The 27,497-nt window shown below is 42.7% G+C and overlaps 1 protein-coding gene and 1 pseudogene across 2 annotated transcripts; one reads left to right on the top strand and one right to left on the bottom strand.

The window, feature by feature from the left end:
- Nucleotides 1-1,897: 1,897 nt before the first annotated feature.
- Nucleotides 1,898-26,964, bottom strand: Minpp1 (multiple inositol-polyphosphate phosphatase 1). 2 transcript variants are annotated; one of them, NM_019263.1, is given in 5 exon segments: nucleotides 1,898-3,227; nucleotides 15,622-15,755; nucleotides 20,000-20,097; nucleotides 22,936-23,133; nucleotides 26,325-26,943. In NM_019263.1, coding segments are annotated over 5 exon segments (1,446 nt in total). In that variant the 3' UTR covers nucleotides 1,898-2,830.
- On the top strand, nucleotides 14,482-14,557 carry LOC120100113 (U4 spliceosomal RNA; annotated as a pseudogene).
- Nucleotides 26,965-27,497: the final 533 nt, after the last annotated feature.

The raw sequence follows: 27,497 nt of genomic DNA, 5'->3' as shown, positions 1-27,497 counted from the left end.
AACAGTTCAGTCTATGACTACTTTTTATGAAATCATTTTCAACCAACTCCTGATACTTTTCAGTTAGGCACGGCATGGTGAATACTCCAGGCAGTGAATAAGGAACATGGGATATAGGTTCTCCAAACTGCTCTTTTCTTGTTGGGATCAATAGCTTATGTTACAATGCTCATTTAGGTTTTAGGTAACACAGGATTGGAAGGGTGTTCGTTATTTTTGTATTCACATTATTTAGAGGTGTGACCAGGGGAGCTTATAAAAGAAAGCTTTAACTGGGTATTTGCTTAGTTGTAGGTTAGTCTGCGACCATCATGGCAGCGGGCAGGCATGGTGCTGGAGCAATAGCTGAGCGCTCACGTCTTATTCGAAGCTAGAGACAGAGCATGGGCTTGGTGTAGGCTTTTGAAACCTTAAAGCCCACCCCCAGTGACACACAATGTCACTCAAAGCCTATCTTTGTAGGATTTGCATCCTGGAAGAAGGGTAAATCTCTATCATGTCTGTCTTGGGCAGGGTCTTCTAGTGAGCAGAACGACTGTGCATTCGTGGTGATAACCAATATGAACCACGTAGTTCCAACAATGGCGACAGAGTGAAAGCCTGCAGCTGTTCAGACTAAGAAGCCTGGTGCTTCAGCAGTCCCAGTATGGTGCTGAAGGAAACTGCTAGTCTTCATTCCATGTTGGAAGTCCAAAGACGCTGGTGTCTCAGTCACTGAAGGATGCTGAGAACAGCAGCAATGGCAGAAATTGCCAGATTCCCCAGCAAGACTTCCTCCAAATCTCCTTATATCCAGATGCTGGAAAGGGCCAACCACTCTGAAGGGTCGGTCTCTCGTGTTAATCTTCTTGGAAGTGACTCCGACACCCGTCAGAGGGAGGTCTCTTCATTGTTAACGGTGATCACCAGTGCCCAGCTATGAATACTTGCTATTCCAGAATGAGTTTGCTGTGTACCGTCTTTTCACAACACGGATACCATATTTAAAGCTCGCCAGAAAAAAAAAAAGAAAAAAAAAAAAAGAAAAAAAAAAAAGAAAAAAAAAAAAAAGCTCGCCAGTGTTGGCTTATTGCTTTCGTTATTCATCATTTTTAACCTTAGAAAATTCCATTAAAAAAGACTGTCATACAATCCAGTAATTAACTTAATTTTGAACAAGCCTCTGGCTATGTAAACTTTACTACTTGATCATATATATGGGCACATGCATGCATGTGCACACAGGGAGGTCAGAGAACAACTTGTGGACGTCTGTCCTCTCCACCCATATGAATCGGGGAGATCAAGCCGCAGTGCTCAAGCAGGCATCTTCATTCACTGAGCCACCTTGCTGGCCCCTCTAATTATATTTTACAAAATAGGAAGACGAAGGTTTACTGTCAAAAGAGAGCATGAAAAATCTTTTAACTGTATCCCTAAATTAGTGCAGCTTTACTGACCAAAAATTCATCTGATTAAACATTAAAATAATTAGGAAGCATTTTGATTGGTATCAAAACCATAAGCATTTTCTTTAAAATGAATCTTTACATCTTTTGCCAATGAAAATGGGGCTGAAAATGCCCTCATGCTCATCACAGAAGCTTTGTCCAGACGCATGCACAGCCTGACTACAGATATATTTTCAAAAATTCCTTTCTTCAAAAGCAAACTGTAAAACTAATGCAGCAGATTCTAGAGATTTAACTCATACGGTTTGATAAGATTAACCATACATTTTCAACCCAAACCAAATCTTCTCCTTAAAAGGCAGTGGTGAAATCAAATCAGACGGCATTAAAATAGCCCATTCGCTTGAAGAACAAGGGGAGACTGCCTTACGTTGTTTAGTCAGGGCAAACACTTAGGATTCCGACCCTTCGCTATCTATGACTGAGTCTCAATGAGCACAGATGACTTGGTAGTAAAGCCACAAGAATTTTATTTATTTATTGTAGCAAACACTTTTATGGTATTTGAAAGAACTCAAAATTTCTTTGAATCAGGTTCGAATCTCTACAATTAAATTAGGCAGATAAGTCTTTATTTAAAAAAAAAAAACCAAACCACCAAAAGATAAACTTTATGTAATATCAAGATATAAAAAGGGGAGCCATGATGGAACGAAAGATAACCAGGCAACAGTCAAGGAAGTCGGCTCCTGTACCAGGCTGGGCCCCATTATAACTGCGCGCCTCAAACAGGTCCGAGGGATGGAGGTGGTTCTGCAAGACCTACTTGGAGGTTAAAGGCGATTACTGACAGTGTTTAAATCTTTTTGTAAATAACATCAACAAAAATAGCCCACACTTTCAGTTTTACTTCAGCCTGGTTCTTAATATCGAGTTGATTTCCTGTCTGGATGGATACGTTATTAGACTTCCTTCTTTGTGTCCTTCGTGAAGGAGAAGGAAAGAACCCAACATGATCACTCAAGTCCCCATCTCAGTCACTCACTGCGGCTCACCCAGCTGCCACTGTGCTTTGGTATCCAACACTTTTGAAGTGTTATTTTCTAATACCATTCTACATCAGCATTTTCTTAGGTCATTAGGAAAATTTCAGCTCTGCAAACACTGGGAGGGACAGCTGTTTTGCTGAATTAGTTTTTCTGAAGAGAGCTGCTCCAGGGAGAGTCATGTCTTACCCGTATGTCCAGATTCTAAAAGAAACTATCATCTTCTGTGAAAAGACAAAAGGACCAAACTTTATTTCTCTACGCAGCCTTGGCTGGCCTGGAACTCACTATGTAGAACAGGTTGGCCTTGAGCTCACAGAGATCCTCCTGTTGCTGCCTTTAGAGTGGCTACCTATTGGCAACAAGCGCCCTCAGCAGAGCACTGATGAGTCCTCAGAGCTCGTCGGACGTGATGTTCACCTTGGGTAGGTTACATTCTTTACTAGTTTGACAGCTCTGAAGAATGTCCTGGTAGTGGTTCTTCAGATCCTCATACAAGGCAACAGTTTTCTGCGAGTGAGCCAAGGGTAACACCTTTTCATTCAGCAGCATTTGTATCTGGAATTTTTCTTGAGGGGTCTGTGCGTCTTCACAATGGTAAAGCACAAATATTAGGTTTGAAGCATATGGTACGATGTGACCACTTCGGAACTCGCGATGCACCTGCTCCTCAAAATTGTATGCTGTCAGGGGCTCCTTGTCCTTGAAGTAGCCCATGAGCGAGAGCAGGGGTAGGAGGGTCTCCGCATGACCAAACTGGAGGATGACTGGAGAAGAGACCGGCTGAGACCTTCAACGAGAAATTGAAGGGGAAACTTATAGATTCATGACATAAAATATAATACCTATGCTTAATAGTAACTAATTTTCTCATTTAAAAATGTAATCTCATCTTATTTATTTATTTATTTATTTATTTTTAATTATTACATCTAGTGTGTAAGTTAGGGGAGGCTCACTAGTGTCACCGCGTGCGTGCGTGCGTGCGTGCGTGAGTGCGTAGGTCAGAGACAAATGTCAGGAGTCAGGCCTCTCCTCTCAGCAGGTGTCCCAGTAGATTGAACTCGTGGTCAGACTTGCCTGGCACTTGCCTGGCTCTACCCACTGAGCCATCTGGATGGCTCTGACTTTTAGAGTTCTTTCTAAGATTCTGTGTGGTTAAGATTCTGTGGGGGAGCTGAAATTAGAAATTAGGATATGGAGAGTGCTGCAAATCTACCCAAAATAGAACACACGAGTGACCATTCTGTTGACAAAGGCACTGAAGTACGCACTTTAGCACTTCCTGTGTGGTGCTGGACAAGCTGTTTCTAGGAAGACTGATCCACGCACCGAGCGCTCCTGAGTGAATGAGTGCACTTCAAGTGCTGCCTTTTATCTTTTCAGGTTTTCTTTTTCCCAGTATTTACTTTTGTGTGTGCTCAGGCGTGTGTATGTGTGTGTCTGTGTGTACCTCTGCACATGCACAGAAGCCAGGAGAGGGTGCAGAGTGTTTGACTCTGTATTTTCCTTTGAGATCAGAGGTCTCTCCCCAAACCCCAGGCTGCCATTTTTTAGGTGGGGCCAGGACCCAGCATGCCCCAGTAATTCTGTCCCTGTCCCCACAGGGCTGAAGTAAGAGGCATTTGTGAGGATTGATACAATAAACACACACATACGTGCATGTTGGGAGGAAGAGTAGAAACGAGGAGTTCGAAGTTCTGCTAAACACATCAACTACAGTCAATCTCAGTGTGACCGATCTGAATTAGAGTTTGAACCTAAGAACACATGTGCTCTACCACTTTGCTTGCTACAACCTCAGCCCCCACCCATATTTAAATCTGAAGATTCTTTAAACTTAAACAAACGAAAAGGTCTCATTTTTTTCTTTTATATCAGCAATTTTTCAGAAGTTAAGGAATACGGTGCTTTAAAATGTTTACTGTGGGGCTAGAGAAAGGGCTCAGTAGAGCAGCACACGCTATCCTTTCACAGGGCCCAAGTTTGGTTCCCAGCATCCACATCAGGCAGCTCACAACTGCTTGCAACTCCAGCGCCCTCTTCTGGCCTCTGTGGGTACCTGCATGCATGTGTACATACCTACACATTAATAAAAATTAAAGGTAATCTTTTTAAAAAGATCAAACTTTTAAAAAGTTAATTGGGAATTTTATGAGCAATCAAAATGATTATATGTTAGATTGATAAAGGAAGCCATGTAAACCACAAATAAATGACTGTCTTTTGCATTTGACCAAATTTAAAAATAACTTATATTTTAAAATCATTTATAACCATGAGCTTTTCTACCCACACCCCAGTTCCCGAATAACTCAGAGGCTATTTATTCATGAATAAAAGCCTAGGTCATAAGCTAGGTGTGTTCACAAACTAGCTTGTAACTTATAATAACCAGCTTTTACTATTATAGCTTTACCTCTCCTCAGTTTCATACAGCCAACTTCCTGAGTCCAGGTGGGGAATTCTTCCCTTGACTTTCCCAGAGTCCCCCTCCCTCTTTGCCAGATGTCCCACCTTCTAATCTTGCCTCAGCTTATTGGCCATCAGGTTTTATTGACAGGTAATGCTTCCACATAGTACAGAAGAGATTATCCCTACAAGTATTTTAGACAGTTGGTGGCTGGAGAGATGGCTCAGCTGTTTAGAGAACTGGCTGTTCTTCCAGAGTATCTGGGTTCTGTTCCCAACACCCACATGATGGCTCACAACCATCTGTAACCACAATTCCAGTGACCCTAATGCCCTCTTCTGGCCTCAATGGGCATTGCACATATGTGGTGGACATACATACATACAAGCAAAACCTACATATAAAAACAAAATTGTTCAATTTGAGATGGCTTACAACAGAAAGAAAAGGTGTAGCTTTTATAAATCTACATCACCCTCTAATATAGAACAACTTTCTGCAAAAGTCCACAACATACAGAAAAAAAAGCACCAAAAACCCAGAACTTTACATTTCTAGCAAAATGCCAGTACAAGTCAAATATCAAATCATATGACAATGATCATAGCTGAAAGTAAAGACAAAAATGAGAATCCTCACTAGCACTTAGACCATGACTTTGCTAATTCAAAGGTGCCTGTAGGAACTGATAACTACTTCATAGTTCATATATTCTACAGTAACCAAGATGTTTTAATTTTATGAAATAATGTCAAGAAATGGAGGAATGAGCATGACTTCATATGTGTGTGTGTGTGTGTGTGTGTGTGTGTGTGTGTGTGTGTGTGTGTGTGTGTAGCCCTTACTGAAGCTCAAAGCATCCAGCTGGAAGCAGAGGTTCTCGTAACTAAGAAAAAGAGAACATGGTGATGCTGCTTATATTAAAATAAAAGGTCCTGGGGTTGGGGATTTAGCTCAGTGGTAGAGCGCTTGCCTAGGAAGCGCAAGGCCCTGAGTTCGGTCCCCAGCTCCGAAAAAAAGAAAAAAAAAAAAAAGGTCCTGAAAAAAAAATGCCACATAAAGTTTGCAAGAAGCAATAAGAAACAGGCTTTTCAAAGATCCACTGGCTAATGTGGAGGTGTGGCAGAATATCCCTCCATGGCAAGGGCTAGCACCAGGCTCACTTACAAGGAGAAAAGCAGGTAGGACGACAACAAGGACATGTATGTCTGGCTCACACAGAAGCATGACTGCTGAGAAACCCTCCCATGTGAGGAGGAACCTGCTAAGGGGCAGTGTCTGGAGTGGTATACAGTGAGAAAACACATGAAAACTGTTCAGATTCCATGTTTCTCCTTGTGCGTGTGGTTAAACTCGGGGCTTTGTGTGCGTGCGGCAAGCATCCTACCACCCCACACTTCCAGATCTTTCCCTGCTTTGACTTTAGAGACTGGGGATTGCCACATTGGGTCATAGCCAGTATCTCCTGGAATTCACCATTTAGCCAGGCTGCTGTCTAATATTTGATGGTTCTGTCTTCACTTCCCTGGTTCTGGGAATGCAGGCAGGCAGTGCCATGTATATCCAAAACACATACACTTGCACGCACGCATGCTCGCTCGCACGCACGCACGCATGTATTGCTTTCAAATACAACACAAAAGAGTTCAATAGATGGCTAGGTTGAGGGTGTAAGGGTAAAAAGACAAACTGCCTACCAGCAATTAATCTGTGACTGGAAGAGCATTAAGTTAAGGTCAGGGAGGGTTCTCTATGTAGTCTGGCTGGACCTAACTCCTTCCAAGTTAGCTGCTTGTGTGCTTGGGTTGCTAGGAGTCTGCGACCATGACAGACTCTGTCATATGGCACTTCCATTAATAACAGCTCAGAACATAAAACTGCTTAAGTCTCAAACATAAGCTTCTCCTCATTATTTTGTTTCACATGGCCTGAATTCAACGTAGTTCTCATTGGGCATCTAAGTAAGGTAAGTAACAGAGAAATAGCGAGATGACAAAGCAACCTTAACCCGTCTAGTCTCTCCTAGAGAGCGGCTTTCCTGAAGGCTCTCAGAGCATAAGAAGAGCATCTGAACTGGTTCTGAGATATGACTCAAATCGCAGTAGTAATAATTCAGTTATTTTAAAATCATTAAGTTCAAACTGAGGCTCCATTATGACTAATAGTGCTCTTCTTCCCTTAGAAACAAGCAGCAGTGTGCAAACTGATTTCTACTTTGCTGTTAAAAACTACTGGTAACATATCAGACAGACCTTTCTTCAGTGACATCTGTGAAACATGTATGTCAAAAGGGGAACGTCTCCTCTGAAGGGTTAATATAATCCTTAAACATCTGTTCATGCTTACACTTGCCTGCCCTTTCATAAGACTTACTCAAATTTCTGTCTTGGGGGATGGATTTAAGTAACATAAGCATTCAATGGAAAAACTTATCATTTTTCTCTTCTAAATTACACCAGAACAACAAAAGTGTGTGTGTGTGTGTGTGTGTGTGTGTGTGTGTGTGGTGTGTGTGTTGGGGGTGGGGTAAGGACCTTCAATTATGCGTGGCTCAGTGAGTTGAGGGGTTTCTCAGGGACATACTGTGTGCTGGCCATTGCCACTCCCTAGTCTCTTACTCCCTTTAAACCTTTCTTCTTCCCAACAATTTTTCTTGCTTTTTGTCTTGTTTGCTTTGTTTTTGTGACCTACTGAGTTTTACTATTTTAAAAGTTTTTGATCAGTTTCTGTTATAATCACCATTCCAAATACTTCAAACCAAGTATACAAGAGTATCTGATCTAATCTTCATCAGAAGTTATTAAAAGTATGCTCGCAGTTTTGATAAAGACTCTGACTTTTAAACAGGAGTATTTACTCTGGCTTATGTTTCAAAGGGTTTAGTCTCGTCCACTCTCCTGACCAGGCCATTGGGCAGATACTGTGCAGCAGGAGGAACCTGGCTGAGGAGAGCTGTTCACTTCACAGCCAATCAGGAAGAGAGAGAGAACGGAGAAATCAGTAACTCCTGTAAAGAAGCAGTTAGAGTTCATTTCTAGGAACATGTTGCCATTGCTCCAAGCACCAAAATTGAATAGTTCCATCAAGTTCTAAGCCAACTCCTGGGAGTCTGTTTGTTCCAGTCCACTTTCACATAGGCCCAATCACTCGTGTCATGAAAGCACCAGATGCCTAGTTTCTGCCTTGACTGTCTCCCAAGGACTGCATGAGAATGCGCCTGGGTTTCACTGTGAATCTTCACTGAGTCAGCACAACAGAGCCATGTTAGGATGAAGTCCAAATGAAGTGACACAAATGGGATTAAATATGCCTGTGTCTGAATGAGGAAAGATCTTGGTACCCCCCTCTCTCACACAAGCACTCATACACGTAACATAGACAAAAGAGCGGCGTGTTGGAAAGAAGGGGACGGGACCAGAGAGGGCAGAGGGTTAGGGTTAGGGTTAGGGCTGAAGAGAGATCATGTGGCTGTGTGAAATGTACTAAGGCTGCTTTTGCGAGCATGGGCCTGTGATTACAGGCCTAGTTATGGGGCACAGGCAACAGTGGCCACACCACTGGAGAATGGGTCTCCCCCGACCCCTCGCTGACTGCAGCTCTTCACCTACAGGTGGAGTCTCATACTCTACCTTATTAGACATGGGGTCTCTCCTGAATCTGCGACAGCTGGCCAGTGAGCCCTAGGACGCTGCCTTTCTATGCCTCTCAGTACAGGGCTGTCAGGTCCTGGTGTTGCATGGGTACTTGGGATTCAAATTCAGATCTTCATGACTCACACAGTGAACACTTTATCAGATTTGAGAAATAAGAAGTCCAGTGTATCAAGTGAATGTTACCCAGGAAGAATGTGGTTTTGTAAATCATATCCTTGTTTTAACGACAAACAACCAAACCAAATTTAATCTGAAGTCTAAAATTACATCAAGAAATGAAACTATGTATATGTTCAAAAAAGGTAAAAATACCTTAAGTAATTCAAAATGCTCAGTAAGAAAAACTAATGATTGCATGTTTTCCCTCAGGTGTATTCAGCTAGATCTTTTTAAGCTCTTAATTTATGTTTCACACGCAACTGGTATTACACAAACTATGTTTTCAAACATGATCTAAGACTATCAGATGGAGCTTTAGACAAATTCCACAATTTGCACACTTATGTAAGAGCAGAGTGGTTGGAAATGCTAGAGCTATGAGGTTTGAGAAGAAAATTATGACAATTATACAGATTTTGTTTACAAGTCTTCCTCTACATTTGACTGCAGTAAATCTCTGGAGAAGTACGTCTTTGGTGATGTAAGCCAGGAACTAAAATGACACAAATGTACTTTTTCTTATGTAAAAATATGTAGAAATTAAGTTCACAAGATAGAAGAACAGGGATAAAGCTCTATTACCCTCTCTACAGGTATTAGGAGGCTAGAAGAATTCTATGAAACAGTAGCTTTCAGTCAGACAAGAGTAAGAAAGAAGGCAAACAGTTGAGCCCAGGACCTGCCCAGACTGTTTAACGCTTGCAGGCTGTGATGGAGGGTGGGGAGCAGAGACCATGGCAGCCCTGAGGTGAGTGAGGTCTAGGGAGGGAACATTGGCTGGAACTCATGGAGCAGATCATAGAAGAGGAACTGCAGGGCAGGGAGCTCCAGAATCCAGAGGGGCTGCTCAAAATGCCAGCCACTATGGCACACACGAGACCTCACATTCAAATCCAGGAGGAAGGCATCAGCAAAATACATTTTCAAGGCTAACAAGCCAAACTAGTAAAAGCTCAAATGCTCAGAAGAGAGGTCTCCTGGTCAGACAACTCAGCTTAGGAGATATGAACAAAAGCAAAGAAAAGGCCAGAGAAGGCTCAACAGTTCAGCTTCCTGCTCATCCAGGAACTGGGTTCTGTTCCCCACACCATGCTGAATAGCCCACAAATGCATATAACTCCAGCTCCAAGGGATCTGACACACTCTTCTGCCATGCGCAGAAATGCACACATGCGCATATGTGTGCAAATAAAGTGAATCTTAAAAAGAGACTGAGTGCTAACGGCTTAGTGGGCACACAGACGAAACCCAGAGAGATGTACAAGTGAACTATGCGGAGATGACTTTGTGTTAGCTGTGATTTAATACAGCTGTAAAAATAGTAAAAACAACATGAGGAGTGATACCTTTAAGCTGAGTGAGATCACCTCTTTGGTCTTTGTTTACCCAGAGATGTCTCTTCCCATAAAGACTTGCATGTGACCTCCTCACTCCGATTCACCTCCCTGGGCACTTTGGTTTTTACATACATATGCTCTCATATGAACGTCCTCCCATCTGGAACATGGGTTCTTGCAGACAATTTGGATGTATGTATCTTTGCATAATCTCTACTGCCTGCAAACGAACAAACACCCTTTGTACTCAAAAATAACATGAGGACTGCTCTGTACTTATGAGATCTGTCCAGTTGTTAACAGTGGTTCTGTGGGTAGGCTTTACTTGCTATTATTCTGAGAGGGATACCTGAACATCACTGTCGAGTGTAATTATTAAAAAACAATCCACGCTATTGCTGGCTGTGCGGCGTACTCCCCACCCCGATGGTTATCCTAAGCAGCTGTCCACCCAGTTTCCCTCAGTTCACTTGTCACCTAACCACTCACAATTTCCAGTCATCTGCCCTCTGCCGCAGCCAGTCTGCCAAGACTGCCTCTATCCCTGGAGCCCACCCGAATCGCCTTGAATGTAAAACTCCAGAGAATCTTAGACTAGAATCAACAGATAACGTAACCACTGGGCACGGACTCTATCGTCCTAAATTCATCAACTATTCTATGTTAGAAGTTTCCATGGTGGATTTGATTCCACCACCAGACCTAACAGTCCCCGGTCTACACGTTGCCTGCCTCACCGGCCAAAAAGGCTGTTCCTGCCTCCTACCTTCCCTTTTCTCCTCTTGGACCTGAAAGGCCCGCCTCCTCCTCCTCCTTACTCATCGATTGGCTTTTTGTTGTCTTTATTATCAAATCAATTAATTAGGGGAAAACTGCTACACATTATTATATACATCAACACAAATAATAATAATAATAATAATAAATAATAATAATAATAAATAGTGAGCATGTTAAATTAACATCTAGAACACATGTTAAGTGCACTTGTTTTTCCCTGGCCTAGGAAAGGTGTTCACGACCTAGTATGATTTATTCTCCATATTATCCTTCAAACTAATAAGTAACTGATAGGGTATGTACTTGTGAGACAACGGTAATAAGCAAGTGTGTACAAACTCCAGGACACCTGCCCGCAATGTCTTATGGTACACAATTTCCACCACATCTAAGACAAGTATCCCCTATGTTTTAACTTAGTTGAGAAACACTAAATATGGCTCTAAAATCAAGAGAGATCCTACCACACTACATTCGCTTTACTGATGGCCAGTTATCCTTTTCTAGTTACCCTGATCTTGTAATTATTCACATTATTCTAATTATCCAGACTTCTGTCTCAGTCACTTTAAGCATTGTCTTTACTAGCATGTGGACAAGCAAACCTTTCTTCAGCTAGCTTTTTTAGGTTTATGTATTTCATGTATGAGTGCTCTATCTGCATGTACACGCATGTGCCAGAAGAGAGCATCAGATCATCTTACAGATGGCTGTGAGCCACCATGTGGTTGGTGGGAATTGAACTCAGGACCTCTGGGTAGGAGAGAACTGTCTCCCTCAAGTTATCCTCTGACTTCCCCACACATGCTGTGAGACATATGCATGTACATGCACACGTGCGCGCGCGCGCGCACACACACACACACACACACACACACACACACACACACACACACACACGAGTGAATGAATTGCTAAGTGTAATTTAAAAAACCCACAAGGCAATGACTAGATAGAGAAAGTGAGGAGGCTGGAGTCTAGAACAACAGTGGTCTTGCGGCTTAGCTGTCTGGGAGGCACTAAAGTAAACAGTACAGGAGAAAAAGCAGCACTGAAGATACCCCATATCCATACCACATACTACATCATACACACATACATCATACACACATACAGCACCAACGATATCTAGACATTGAGTTAGTGACTGAAGACAGAGCAGTATACTGAAAATGTCTTAAACCCTCACAGGATAACAATGAAGACGTGTCTATCCAAAAAGCAGTTAGACATATGAATCTTAACTTAGGGGAACAGCCATTTTGTTTAACTCTTCCAAGATTCAGCCCATCGTCTTTCAATATACAGCACTAAAAATATCTCGGCCCCTGAGTTACACCTCACAGCCCTGACTTTAAAAAAACAACCTAAAATCTGAATAAATTCCTCAGAACTTTAAGAGACCAAGCTGTCCTGTTTTAATGAGGGAGCTGACAACGCAGCACTGTACAAGGGGGTCGCGGCACAATGGTTTCAATGCTGCCATCTAATGTTTAAAAGGAAGAATTACACAACCTACAAAAAAAAAATCCATTACTTAAAAAATCTGAACTACCCAAGGCATAAGAAATCATCAAAAGATACATCACTACCGGGTAGATACACTGGATGGGTTTGCTTAGACACGCAGATGTTTAATGTCAGTAATGCCAATGTTCTCCAAAGAGGCCACACAATTTTATACTTCTGCCAGCTATGAATGAGGCTGGTCCTTCATTTTCCCCGGCTTATGGGGAAATAAAGTGGTATTTCACTAAGACACCGGTATCCTTGATGACGGATAGTAAAAACTATGCTGACCATTTTACACGTGCCATCCATGGATCTTCTTTAATGAAATCCGTGTAAATCTTCTGTTCTTCTCTTTTTGAGGGGAGGGGAGGACACAGGTATTCATCAATGGACTCACACTTTTTAAGTACATATCCTACCACTACAGCTATAGCCCCTCTTTTCTACCTTAAAGGGGGGCCAGTTTCTTATTAAGTAAGATGTAGTTCTCTGAATATTTTGGATTCAAATTACTAACGTATATAAGTTTTGCAAATATTTTATATTTCCCAAATAGTACCCTTGAGAAGGACAGTTTAAAATGTGATAAGAATATTTAATGAATTTCTATTGATGAATCATGTTTTAGGTATTACATTTAAGAAAACCTCACTCAATCCAAGATTATGAATGAGTTTAATCTCTTATAATTAGGTCATGGCTATTATTTTCTCTTTCAGAGATTTATGGTTTTAGATTGTTTAATAAAATCTGTAATTCCTTCTTATTTGTAGTATGGAGGTCTGAGTATCTCATTTTGAGCACGGATGTCCAAGTGTCCCGGCATCAGATGTGACCAAGTGTTACCCTTCCTATCACACTGTCCTGACGTTTGGTTGAAAACCAATGTAACATGCACAGTGTGTGTTCTTCAGCATTCGTGGGGAAGTGGCTCTGCGACTCCCCACGGACACTCACATCCACACTGATGTGCTATTTACACATGACTTACACTGATCCTGCCATGCACTGACCACGATCCCCAGATTATTATTATAGCTACAGAAAGGTTAATACTCAGCAGTAGTCAGAGAATATTGACAGGTGAAGAGTCCATATATCCAGGACCCATGTGAATTTAGATTTGTAGTTAAATAAAAACCAAGGAGGGAACCACAGGGATATGGACAGACTACTATATATGGGTCTATTTCGTGATGTTACTGTGTCCCTCTGTCTATCTGACTAGGACTACATTACGATGTTACTGTGTCCCTCTGTCTATCTGACTAGGACTACAATATGATGTTACTGTGTCCCTCTGTCTATCTGACTAGGACTACATTACGATGTTACTGTGTCCCTCTGTCTATCTGACTAGGACTACAATATGATGTTACTGTGTCCCTTTGTCTATCTGACTAGGACTATATTACGATGTTACTGTGTCCCTGTCTGACTATATTACATCTGAGGCTATCTGCCTGTTTGTGAGGCAGAGTTTTATTATATAACCCAGGATGTCCCTCAAACTCATAATTCTGTTCTAGCCTCCTAAGTGCTAGGATTCCTGGTGCACACCGTTACTCCAAGCTTCCTGTAAGTTTTCACAGAAGTATGACAAATCCTTTTGTTCTTTTTCAAAATTACTTTCATTTCTATAGATTCTTTATATTCCTGTGTGAGTTTAGAACTAACTTCTCAATTCCTACAAGGAAACTTGTGAGATTTTGATAAGACTTCCACTTAACCATAGCCAAGTGTGATGGTGTATGCTTTCATTCCAGCCCTTTGGAGGCGGGAACTGTGAGGTCAAGGCCAGCCTGCTCTACATAGTCCCAGTGCAGCCAAAGCTACATAATAAAGAGACCTTGGGGTTGGGGATTTAGCTCAGTGGTAGAGCGCTTACCTAGGAAGCGCAAGGCCCTGGGTTCGGTCCCCAGCTCCGAAAAAAAGAACCAAAAAAAAAAAAAAAAAATTTCTACTCAACCAATAGCTGGGTCTGGAGTTATTTGAAATTTAATTCTGGGGCTGGAGTTATTTGGAATTTCCTCATACTATCCTGATTTTTCAGTATACAGAAATTCTCATTTATTTTAAAACATTACTGATAAATTTTTATTACTTAAGCTTCAAAGTAGAACTAAATTATAATAGGAGCCTTACAAAGTTATTTTAGAGCCTCCTGACACAATTATAAACTTATCATCCAGCTTTGCGCAGTGGCAGTATCGTAGCCAATGAGGTTTATCCGAGGCGCGATTATTGCTAATAAACTTATCATCCCTTAGACTCAACACTGAGCAAATGAACAATGATCAAACGGGAAAGGTCTGCTCTCTCATAAAATGTAGGAGCTGGAAGTAACTCAGAAAATCAAACAGGAAAAGGTTAACTCCTCCCCTAAGTTTCTTTATTTGAAACCACAGCCCACCCCCAGAAGCTTCCAGCTGGACCAGGAGATGGCTCAGCTGATGACAGGACTTGCTACAAGCCTCAAGATCATAGCTGGAACCCATGTGGTAGAGGAGAGAACCAAGTCCTGCACACTGTCCCTTGGCATCCATACAATAAGTAAACATAGATGATTTTAAAAGATGTTTTTGGTAGCAGAAACCAAATTAATCTAATTGGGGATTTTGTTTTATTAGTTTTTCTACTCCCCTATCTCCTGTTAAACCTAAGAGCATTTTACAAATGAGTGCTGTCTGAACAAACTCAGGAGTTAACTACAGTGAAGCAGCTCATTCCCAGGTTCTGCTGCCCCACTTCGGTCAACATCTGTAAATCTGTCCAATGAACAGGGTTACGGTTCCATCACATTTCTCTCCTGAAGCTTTTATTTCCGTTTGCTTGGTTTTGGTGCCGGAGACCTCATACCTGGTACACATTGTACCACTGACTGCACCCTCACACCCTTACTTTAAAAGTAGGAATGTTAGCAAAAGCTTCTTCTTTTTCTTTAAATGAGAGATTCCCTCTTAAAATAAAAACATTTTGCATATTTATAGCAGAAGCCATTTTACAACAGAAATTAGAAAGAAGTCTCGGGCCACTGAGAAGTGAAGTGGAAAAAGCCCAGCGCATGCCCACAGCAAGGACCCCTGCACTGCAGTGCACACGCAGCTGCAGGGCGACTATTACAAACGGAATGTCCAGGGGAAAAGACCGGCGTCAGGACAACACACAGTATGATTACAACGAAACTAACATACTGACTGGAAATATCAATTACCATATTAAGGTTTTATAAAAATATATTTTTTAAAAATTATACATTGTATGGTTTTTTCCATAAGCTTACAAACAGCAAGCTCCACACATATTTCCACGTTTTAAAGATGTGTTTACCTTTGCTTCTGCTCAACTGCTTTGTCCAGGTGTAGAAAAATGTCCTGAAACAGGTTGCAGCTGGACCGGCTGTTAATGGCATAGCCATAACTTCGTTTCCAGTACTGTTTCAGATCATTTAAGTATTCCAGAACCTAAACAGAGACATTTCAGAAGTAATTACTATTCCAGTTCCAGAAATGGAGTAGGTTCCTGATTAATAGCAATTCTCAGGAAAGTTACACTAACCCCACTAGAGGGCAAGCAGTACAAACTCAGCATTCACTGCCTACGACTGCTGCCCCAGGCATCTAAGGACTGGCCCCCACCACCCCTCACTCAGCAACAATGGTGGCACCAACATCTGGGTCAGGGCTAATAGGAAACAACTACTGTCCCATTTCTCTGATTTATATTCACAGTTTATGTGAATTTTTAAGAACTTTAAGACAAGAGCTCCTAGAGAATCTTGGTGCTACTCAAAGTTTAGGAACAGAGTTAGCAGTGTGCTGGACCTCAAACAAAACACCTCCAAGTCAGCAAAAGGGTAAAAAAAAAACATAATGCACAGATTTCAACATAAAAGGAACTGGGTAAAAATATATTAATCTACTGAGAAATAAAACAATAGCATGAGGGATAAAAACAGTGGCAAATGACCATTACAAATCTCCTCGTGCACACTCATGTCGTGTAAAATGCTTGAAGGTGCAGGTCCAACAGAGTTTTACAGCCGAGTGTAAGTTACCTAACTGACTTGGGGAGTTCGAGAAAACAAATAACCAGAGTCAAAGATGTAGAGAGAGGTTGAGGTTTTAAGTGCCGAGGACAGGTTTACCAGATGGCAGATCTGAATAATGGAGACTTTTATGTGAAAATCTTAAAGACAAATGTTGACCACAGAATAGGTCCTCAGGAACACGTACAGCAAACGATGGTGCAGAGCTGTAAAACAGGCAATGAGCCGGAGAGCAGCTGGCTCTGCACCGTCTCCATAGAGACCTGCCTGCCTGCCAACGAACGGCCTTCCAGTGGCTTCTATCTTGGAAGATGTTAGCATCTTTGTTCCTTGTGCTTATCTTGTATCAGTACGTTTAGTTCTAAGCAAATGTGCGTCATAAAACATCCACTAAAACAACTGTCTGCTAAATAACATCACAAGTGGTCCACAGGTTCTAGGATAACCGAAACCGCCCCCAGTGCTTACAACTGTGTGAGTGTCTCTTCATTTAAACTGTATGATACATTTAGTGTGTGTGTGTGCAACACACACAGAAGCACGTCTTCGTATGGGCAGGTGCATGTCAAGAGCAGAGGGCAGAGGGTAGAGGACAACTTGATCCAGCTCAGGTTATCGGGTTGGGTGCCAAGCACCTTTCCTAGCTGAGCCATCTCACCAACCCAACAGTGTTAATTTTCAAAGGTAAAAAAAATATGCTACGGCAGTATAATAACATCATGTGTACCCATCACCCAACTTCAACAACAATCATTTAATCAACTGTGTTTCAACTGTGCTTTAGTTAACAATGGATTGTTCTCAAGTAAATCCCTGACACATCATATTTCATCTGCAAATTCTTCATTATGTAAATTAGGGCATAGTGTAAGTTCTAAGTGGTAACAGGTAAAATTATTTTTAAGCAAATCACTGAAAAACTTTAAAAGACACTATATATTTTTTTAAATTAATAAAAGCATGTGCACGTGCGTGTGCTTGAATGTTTGTGTGGGTGTGCACCACATTCAGGCAGGAGTCTTTGGAGACTGGATAGAGCACCAGGTCCCTACAATTAAAGAAGGCTACGAGTCCGTGTGGGTGAGTCTCAGTGCTCTGCAAGCACTGTGAGTGCTCGTTAACTCATGGTTGCTAATATGAGTTCTTTGATTACACAGAGTAAAAGGTAAAACTCACAATACAGAAACCTGGCAGGTGACATTCTCATCAACTGATCAAACTTATCAAGGATGTGACAAAGTGACATAATTCTTTGTGATGGGATACATTTAGAAGGATTTCAGGTAGTATCTTATCAAAAATGTTTAATCTGAATTTATGTTTAGTAAAAATTCTGCAGAAGAAAAAAAAAGCCTAGATCCCTGCGGCTGCCGTGCACGGCAGATGAAAGAAAACTGGAGTGCCTGTCTAGACGGAAGGAGTCTGGACACACCACCAAATGGATCAGAGATCCACAAAGAGACCCTGAACTTAAGGACAGCAGCTATAGAGGGCTGTAGTAAGATGCCTGTAAAAACTGTGTGTTGGGCCGTTCGTTGTATGGTGTAGTTGTGATATATACTGATATATATATCTGAAAACGTGATATAAAGGGCCATCTATCTACGGTCATGGAGGAGAATGATCGTGTTTAGATGCACAAGTGCTTAACACTTCTATCAGTTTGAAACTCTCTGGAACAAAAAAGAGGGAGGACTCATAGCAATAAAGAGATAAGTAATTCTAAAAAGAAAAAGACTTCTTTAACATCAGAAGTTCCAGGGGCACCCTGAGGTGTTTCAGATGTGGTGTCAGGTTTTGCTGTACATCAAGTCACCTGCTAGAAGGGAAAAGATGTACAGATTAAGAAGACAAGAAGTGCACAAGGGTGGTCGAGGGATGCACACATGGGTGACCACAGAGGCAGGTTATGACCACTTCAAGTGGAAGTGAGTGTGGTCAGTCGTTACCGGGATCTCATGGACAAAGCCACTCAGAACAGGAAGGAGGCAGCCGGCAGGCAGCCAACTGAATCACATCCTAAACATTTCAACGATTATGGCAACCTGGGCAAACAAGTAAAATGACAATTTTCTTTTGTCAAAATTTATCATCATCTCCTCCTGACCGTCCCCTGGACCCATGCAGCTTGAGGAGCGAGGAGAGGAGATATTTTCACATACATGAACAGTGACCAGAGATTTCTTTGTACTTATGGTAAAATTATTAATGGTGCTCTTTTCATTTTGAACGTGCCCCGCCAAAGGTGGAACGAGGGAGAGGAAAGAAGTCTAAAGGGAGCAGAGGGTGGGAAATGAAAGTGGGAAACAGGGAGAAGACAAATATCTCATGCTTTCAGATATAGAAACCAGAAAATTGGCTGAGGTGGGCAAAGAGAAGTGGGGAGGAGGAACAGAAGAGGGCAGAAGGAAGGGGGGAAGCAAGGTAAGTAATGACTTCTATGTAGATGTCATAACCAAACCTGTTCTTTTGTATAACTAAAAGACTAGAACATGAAACGGCACCGGGAAGGTGGTGCAGACTCAGGTCTGAGGTAACCGGCTTTATAATGGCCTCAACAATCCTCCCAGCAGCAGCTTTTTAATTGGGATGAAGGGAAAGCATCTGGAGATCATGGCACTGGGTTCTATCTCCACAAAAACACCTCCTGCAAATGGAGTAAAAGGTTCTAAAGACAAATCCTGTGTCTATCCAAAATAGGGCATACTAAAGGGAGGAAGGCTGAGAAGTTTCTAATCTAAGTAATAAGTCTGGAGCCCAACGCAAGAGGTTACTGGGGGTGAGAAGTAGTCACCCAGCACTGACTCAGCACAGAGGGGAAGAAACAGCACCTGTGTACCCTGGCTCTCAGCATCCTTCAGCAGCCGTACACTGAGCATCCTTCACTCCTCTCAACTCTGCCGTGAGACCCTCCTCACTGCTACAAGAACCATGGCATTACTTTTGACATGCTGCTGGTCATCTAAGTCTCCTCAAAACAAAGCTTGAAATTCACTCTATTTGGCAGGGAATGTATTTCTTTAAAATTTAAGTCAATCTGGAAGCAATTCTTGATTCTCATGTGAAACACTGACATTTCACATGTGTGTAAGGGTAGCTAAGGTCCACAAGTTTATAACCCTGGACAACGCAAAACACTTTCCTACTCCACCCTTTCCAGATCCCAGCACTCATGAATCAGGCAAAATGTAGTCCCTTAAGATCATCAGAGGTCTTTCTATACTCCTTAAAAGTCTACACATCAGGGGAAAACAAGGGAACTGAAATGAACCATGGCCACCAGCAGGGGGAGCAGGCGCACCTTAGTAAAATATCAGAACTTGGGTTTCTCATGAAAAGTAATTAGGGACCAATCAGGTCTGTGGAAAACGGTTCTCCCTCAGCTCACTCAGTTTTATATTAGCCCACCACCTCTCCCCATAGTCGGGTTTTAATTGGGATGAAGGGGGCACCACTTAGAAATAAAATTACCATTTTTCTGAGTTCTATGAACCCAAGTAAGCATTTGTCTCTCCTTACTTAGCAGATTAGGGGTTAGTCCCGGGCAGTTAATATCCCCTAATTCTACTGATGTTCTAGAAAGCTGCTTTAAGAAATAACAAGAAAAAATTCAAATAACGACCAAAAGCCACGAGGAGACGATACAAACAAAATACTCACCTTCGCATCATCTACGTCAAACACATCGCACCAGGGAGAATGGACACCTTGAATTGCCAGGTCAAACGAACAGGTGAAAAAGGCTACCTGAATTAAGTCTGGGGAAGAAAATAGGTAAGATTTGTGGGGTTTTAGTTTCCTTGGGTTTTTGAAGTCTATATACCCATAGAATGCTACAAGCACAGTTACACACACAGCTGAGAAAAACCTGAGTTGTTGGAGAAGAGACTCTGGAGGATGAGAGCCTGTACGTCGCCAACGGACGCTGCACCACTAGAGGGCATCGTGCAGCGGACCATTCAGTCCAAGGAGACTGTGGAGCGCTCTGCGAATGCTCACTGTTTCAGTTCTGAACTAGTTGGTTGCTAAGTGCGTGCTGCCTAGCAAACCCTACAAAGGTCAGCCTGATGACTTATTAAACAGGACTTGATATCTATAACTTCAGAGGGATGGAAAAGGAGCACTAGGGTCTTGTTGAGTCCTTGACTTGAACATTAATAACGACAAAGTATATTTACTATCTGTTTTTAAAACTACACAGTAGTTCATCTTATAACTATTAAGTACATAACCAGAGACACAAAAACACTGTGCGAGAGGACCATGGAGGACTGAGCAGGAAGAACAGAATGGAGGGCAGGAGGAAGACGCCGACTCCAAGCCGAGCACAGGAAAGGACAACCCCAAACCAGCAAGGGGGCCGGATGGGTGGCTTGGCAGTGACATCGGCTTTTCAAACTTAGCTGACCAAGAAACCTCAGCAGAGGTCAGGTGAAGAACCAGGGGTTGTTAGTCTGCTAACTGCTGTACTTTAGACACAAATGGGTGCTAAAGTAGGGACAGGTGAGTGAGTGCTTTGGGTTTCAAAAGGAAACCTTGGTCAACACAAGCCAAGCACTGTGTTCACTGATACACAGAGAGAAGAGATGAGATGAGGTACAAACGGTAGGCGCTGTTCCCATTACTCTGATTTCTAGCCCATTTTACTGTTTTCTTTTTTTCTTTCCCAAAGGAAAATGGGACCAACGTTAATTAATTGATATTACATGCATTCCATATCAGTTCAGTTTAAAGATTTCTGAGGTAATATATTTAACAATAACAACTACAAAACCAAAATAATACACTTTGGGGTTAGAAAGATTGAACAGCAATTAAAAACCCTGGCTGCTCTTATGAGGACCCGAGTTCTATTCCCATCACTCTCATAGCAGCTCACAATCTCCATAACCAGTTCCAGGAGAACTAACCTCCTCCTCTGGTCTCCACGGACACCAAGTACCACATGAGCAAGCAAGCAAGCAAGCGCAAACGCGCACACACGCGCGCACGCACACACACACACACACACACACACACACATCTTTTAAAAGGGGCTGGAGAGATGGCTCAGCAGTTAAGAGCACCGACTGCTCTTCCAGAGGTCTTGAGTTCAAATCCCAGTAACCACATGGTGGCTCACAACCATCTGTAATGGGATCTGATGCCCTCTTCTGGTGTGCATGAAGACAGCGACAGTGTACTCATACATTAAATAAATAAATCTTTTTTAAAAGATGTATTTCACTAGGAATAGACATAAAAGCAATTGGAGGGGTTGGGGATTTAGCTCAGTGGTAGAGCGCTTGCCTAGGAAGCGCAAGGCCCTGGGTTCGGTCCCCAGCTCCGAAAAAAAAAGAACCAAAAAAAAAAAAAAAAAAGCAATTGGAAACATTTCCCAATGCCTAATAAGTCAGCGTGGCTTGTTGATACTGTTACTGTACATGTCTGCTGACATGACAAGGCTCTTCTGGAGTCTCAGGTCAAGCTCAGACTAGGAGCTGGTATATCCTATAACCAGAAACTTATGACAGACAAACAAGACATGTCACCAAGCCAGGCATGGGAGAGTTTAACCTTTCCCTCTCACCAATATGACCTTCTAGTCTTCTGGAAACTAATCCACAGTGTGAGACATATTATCACTTCTCTACCTATTAGTATGCACCAACATCCATAATAAGCTATAAAGTTCTAGAAAATAAGAAAAAAACTCCATTTTCTTAATTTTCTACTGCTAGGTGAGATGTGCCCTGCTTCCTCTTGCAGTCATTTGCTTCCACTCTCCAAAGTGTCTCCTATCAACGACAAACCCAGGCAAGCACTCCACTACAGCCGTTCAAGAGACAGAATACCCATGTCCTTGGGATCTCTACAATTAAGGCTGCAAACCCCAGTTGACTTTTTTTTAGTTTACTAAAACCTACCATCCTCCCACACTACATGCAGTCCTAAAGTTTCTCAAAACTAAAGGATTTATACGATTTTTAACTTGAGTTATTTTACTAAGAGATAATTCAGAAAAGCAAACTTTTAAATTATAAGTAATCCTTAGAAATGATGCTCTCAGGAAAAAGAAAAAACTCCACATTTAAGAACCTTGCATAAAATATCCAATAAAAAAAAAAAGGGAAAAAATTTAAAGTGGAGAAAAAACTTGACTATAATATGTGATAATTAAACCAGGTGATTAGTATATTCAACACTTCAAACATGTATCATTGCTTTCTATGGAGAATATTCGACATTATCTCTTCTAGTTATTTTAAAAAACATTTTATTATGAAAATGCATGGCACGTTGAAACAATCTAACTTATTTTAATCAATGGTTGAGGAGTTCTGATATCAATGAGTTTCTCTATCATATTTCTTCCATCTTGCCAAACTTGAAATAAACAAATTTGATATTTTTTAAAAAAAGAACCTTCCAAAATAATTTATAAAAGATTTAGAGAAATGAAAATAAAATTAAGTGCCTGGTATATTTTCCTGACCCAAGACATAATATTTAGTTAACATAAACTTAAGTATGGACCTTTAAGAAGAGTAACTTCATTTTTGTTTGCTTGTTTTACATTTAACCAGAATTTAAATGAAATACAACATATATATTACCTGCATTTAAATTGTTCACTGGCACTTGCAAAGTGGCTGCAACTTTCTTTAAAACTGTCTGCATTTCTGGCCCGGTTTTGAAGGCTTCCACATGATAAAGAGCCGTGGCGTTTCTTTCGACTTCGGTTAAAAACTTCTCACAGTGATCGAAGAACCTCATTAGCTTATCATTAACTCTCGGAGGGTCACACTCCATGTCTGAAGAGAAAAGAGTACACACATGTAAATCACCGGCACGAGTAACAATTTCAAATTACTCAAAGTGTAAAGTGTGGAAAGGCGACACTTAACAAAGGACTAAGCTGTGTCTGAGAGGACAACAAAAAGAAAAGCACTGACCAAGAGCGGGGGGTACAGAGTGGAGGCCAGAAGAGGAGGTCAGAGTCTGGGGAGCTGGAGGTAGACGGTGTGAGCGCCTGATAGGGGTACTGGGAATGGAACTTGAGTCCCATGCAAGAGCAGTAGTCTCTCTAATCGCACAGTCCTCTCCCCAAAGAGAATGATGTCTTGCTTTTTTTCATTCATTCACTCATTCATTCATTCATTTATTCATTTGATTTGGGAATCAAACTCAGGACCTTTGTACGCGAGGCCAACTCTAGCCACTAAGCTATGTCCCCAGCACAGCCTCTTCATTTATAACAATTTTAATGCACGAGCAGATATCCTAGAAAAGGCTTTTGAAAAGTAGACTGGAAATAAAAGACTTAAAGCAATGCTATACAAGGAAATAATATACACAACAGTAAATATTTTCCTAAAACAAGAGTAACTAGGGACGCATGACAATGCAAAACTGTTACTAAGTATTGTTTCCCTCCAGCCAGGCGCCTTTCGGGATTTCAGGTGGAGAATTCACAGCTCTGATTCCCCCTGCTGAGTAAAACTCCAAGTGGAGCTTTCATTTTCTCGGTTAACTTTTCCAACCTGCCTTACTTTACAAAATATTCTGTTTTGACATAATCTACAAAACAGAGCAAAGCAACATTAATGTTTCAGGTCTGCTGTTTCCTTTCAGAAGCCTGCCTCTGGTAGGCTCACCATCTGAGAGACTGAAGCGCTCAGATGCCTTCCCGGTTAGCATTCACTGCTACATTATTTCCACAAGTTGGCAACAAATATTTACTGGAAAAGCATTCATTATCATGCTTCAACTGTTGGGGCCTTTTCCCTATTATACTCAAAACATCACCATCATCATTCTCCCCGGAGGAAAAGTACACTATTGTTTCTGTGTCCGAACACGGAAAACAAGTTAGATGACATACATCATGTTCGATAATGTGCAAAACTATAAATATATATGTAAATATAATCTCCTGAATGGTACTTCTGTCTACACTAATTGACAACTGGATTATAGTTCCTACAGAAACATCCCGAATTAGAGAATTCTGTCATCTTCTTCTATGGCCCCAAAGAACCTGCCATTATCAAATCCCACTGTTCTGTGTCTATGAAAACCTAAAATCTGGTTCTATGGTCTTTCTCAAAAGCCCAGATGTACACAATGGGCAAACCAACCATCTCAGATGACAAGAGAGTGAGTTTACTCTGTGACTGAAACAATGACGGATACCTTTACCTTGAGCTGCTCTGATCACTGGCTTTGACTCTTGGGGCAAAGCCAATCTTCACAATACAATCTGAGGACGGAAATTCATTTAGCTAAGAAAGTCCAATATATATTTACCTGGCACACACTGTGCTTTAAAAAAAAAAATCACTGGTATTCATCTAGTGTGCAACTAGCAGGACTCAGTTCTCCCTTTCACAACGTAACCTAGGATCCAACTCAGCATGTGAGGCTTGGCTGCAAGCAGGTTAGGACCTGCTGAGCCATCTCATCAGCCTGCTGTGCTATTTTAAATGTTCTACTTTTGACAGTCGGGTTAATTTGAATGGATTTAGGAAGATGTTCACTCAATCTAATGAAAGAAATGTAGCCATAATTAAAAAGCACACTCAACAAATAAGCATTCGAGCATCAACTAGCTGAGTTATTCCAAGTAGTGACAAGGCACACAACAATGGGGAACTCTCTAGAGGTGTTTAAGTATTAGGGAAGAAAGGGGAAACTGAGTTTTTCTCAGGTGTTTGAGTCTTTGACGGCTAATGTTCCTCGCTTCAGTTCTCTGAGGTTCATACTGATAAGCAGTTGCTAACACTTATCCACCCCTTGGCATAGAAACATTTGGAAACGTTACATGCCATTTTCATCAGGTTATGCTGCAGGGTTAAGTACAGGGCACACCTATGTGCAGCGGTTGAGAGCAAGCTCTACATCCGATTTCTTAGATCCATGTCTAGCTGTATGAAAATCTACCAATTATTTGGTACTTTTTGTTTCATTGCTTCATCCACGAGGCTGGCAGGGGACACAATTATCGACTTCATAAAGCAGTGGTATGGGTTCAATGTGAAGTATGCTCGGCATACAAAAAGTATTAACACTTGCTGTAAGAGCTAAAAACATTTTCGGAAGGAAAACTCAGCACTCTACAAAAGCCACAAACCTGGACACTGGACCTGACTAGTTCACAACTATGTAAGGGTGGTGAAGGGGTAGCACTTTTGGCTTCTTCACCTATGAAATGAGGATTCCACTACGTGTGCCCCCAAATCCCGAAGCAGTATAATAATGACGAAATAAGTTGGTAGGTGATGCTTGTGACCACGGACCACAGCTACAGTAAACACAAGAATGAAACGGGGTACCCTAACCCTAAGTAAGGCATAAAGAGGCTTTGAGGAGCAGCTTCCTAAAACACCTTGTAAATGTCGAAACTCAGGAAAAGACGATGGGGTTAAGAAAAAAAAAAAAAAAGTCAAACTGGGCTTGGTGACACCGCCTTTGATCACAGCATTTTCCCAGGCAGAGAAAGGTGGTGGATCTCTGTGAGTTTGAAGCCAGCCTAGTCTACAAAGCAAGTCCAGGACAACCAACCAGGGCTGAAAAATGCTGTCTCGAAAAACAAAACAAAACAAAACAAAACAACCAATTCTCATAAGTAGTTGAGGAGGAAGAAAGTTCTATATAATTTGAAAGAGTGTGCCCAGTTGTTAAACTACTAGGCAAGAAAGGAAAAGAAGCGAAGTTGGCACTCAGAGGGATAGCGCGATTTGAGAATGGGTAATGTAAAACTGGGAGCGATACTTTTCCTCCCCTCCTTCCAGCTGGACCGCCAGCGTCCCCTACTGCGCCCTCACGCAGAAAATGCCAGGAATTCGCATCTGATGAGTGAATGAACTCATTCATAAAACAGAGACAGGCAAGTCCACATCCTGTGCCCCGAGAACGCAAGTCAGAAAGGGGGGTGAAAAAAAGGGACCCAAGCAGAGGCTGGGTTGGGGGTCCGAAGTCTGAGGAAGGCGGGGCGCGCTGTCACCTGAGACGTCGGGAGGTGGCAATCCTGGGTGGTAATGTTGCCACAACCCTTGGAGGAAGGCGGCGCTGCTGTCCACACAGCGGTGCTTGGAGCTGGTGATCAGCCGCAGGCGGCCGTAGTTCTCCCGGCAGAAGAGGTCAGGGAAGAGGGCGGCCAGACGCAGGGCCAGCTGTCGCATGTCCTGCCGCCCCTTTTCCACCAGCTGCCCGTCCATCCAGTCATCGTACCACAGCGGCCATTGGTCCAGAGCGGCGGCCACTCGGCTCCCGCCATCCACGGACTCGCGGGTCTGCAGCAGCCCCTGCAGCTGCCTCAGCTTGCGGATCTGCTTGGTCGTAGGGTAGCGGGTGCCGTGACGGATGAGGGCGACCAGCTGCACCGGGGTGCAAGTCCCCGCCAGCAGCTCCGGGTCCCGTCGCGGCGCCACCGGGTCGCCCAGCAGCCAGGGGTTGACATCTTCGTAGCGTGTCTTCGTGCCGAAGTAGGGGCTAAGCACCGAAGCCACCGGGTCGCCGCGCCCCGGGAGAGAGCAGCGCGCGAACGACGAGAGCAGCGCCGCAGCCAGGACCGCGGCGAGGGCTACCGAGGCCGAGAGGTGGCTGCGCGCGCCGCGAAGCATCGTGTCCAGGGGCCCGCGGAGGGCGGTGCACCGCTGCCGACCCCCACTTCCGGATCCGCCGGCGGGGGCGGGAGCAGAACGCGCTTCCGGATGGGGACCTCTGAATGCGAGCGTGGTCTCCGAGCGAGTGTGGCCGACGGTCTCGAAACCTCGATGTGGGCCGGTGAAGAGGCGGAGAAGTCCGAGGAGCGTGCGACACCGGGCACAGGTGGAGCCGGCGTCAGCTGACCCCGGCGTGTGGGCGACTGTCGGGCAGCTTGGCGCCTCAGGATCCGACGTCAAAGATTCCTGAGCTGTTTTATGGTGTAGTAAAGGAGACAACACCAATTTTTTTTTTTTTTAAATAGGTAGTCCGGGTTCTACCAAAAGAGAACCTTTAGGAGATGGCTTTTGTCTTGTCCTTGACTGGGTGTTTTCAAAATGTGAGCCCAGAACGATCAGTTGCGAGACCACTCCAGAAAAGACATCTATGGCTTTTGTTTACAAGATACCTCCGGAAGCACTTCCGCCGCCCCCTCCTTGTTAGAGTTTAAAAATAAACAGGACACCTTAGA

The sequence above is a fragment of the Rattus norvegicus genome, chromosome 1 (genome assembly GCF_021556685.1).
Source record: "Rattus norvegicus strain SHRSP/BbbUtx chromosome 1, alternate assembly SHRSP_T2T, whole genome shotgun sequence".
NCBI lineage: Eukaryota > Metazoa > Chordata > Mammalia > Rodentia > Muridae > Rattus > Rattus norvegicus.
The sequence above is the reverse complement of the archived record's forward strand: the minus strand, read 5'-3'. Positions and strand labels throughout refer to the sequence as shown.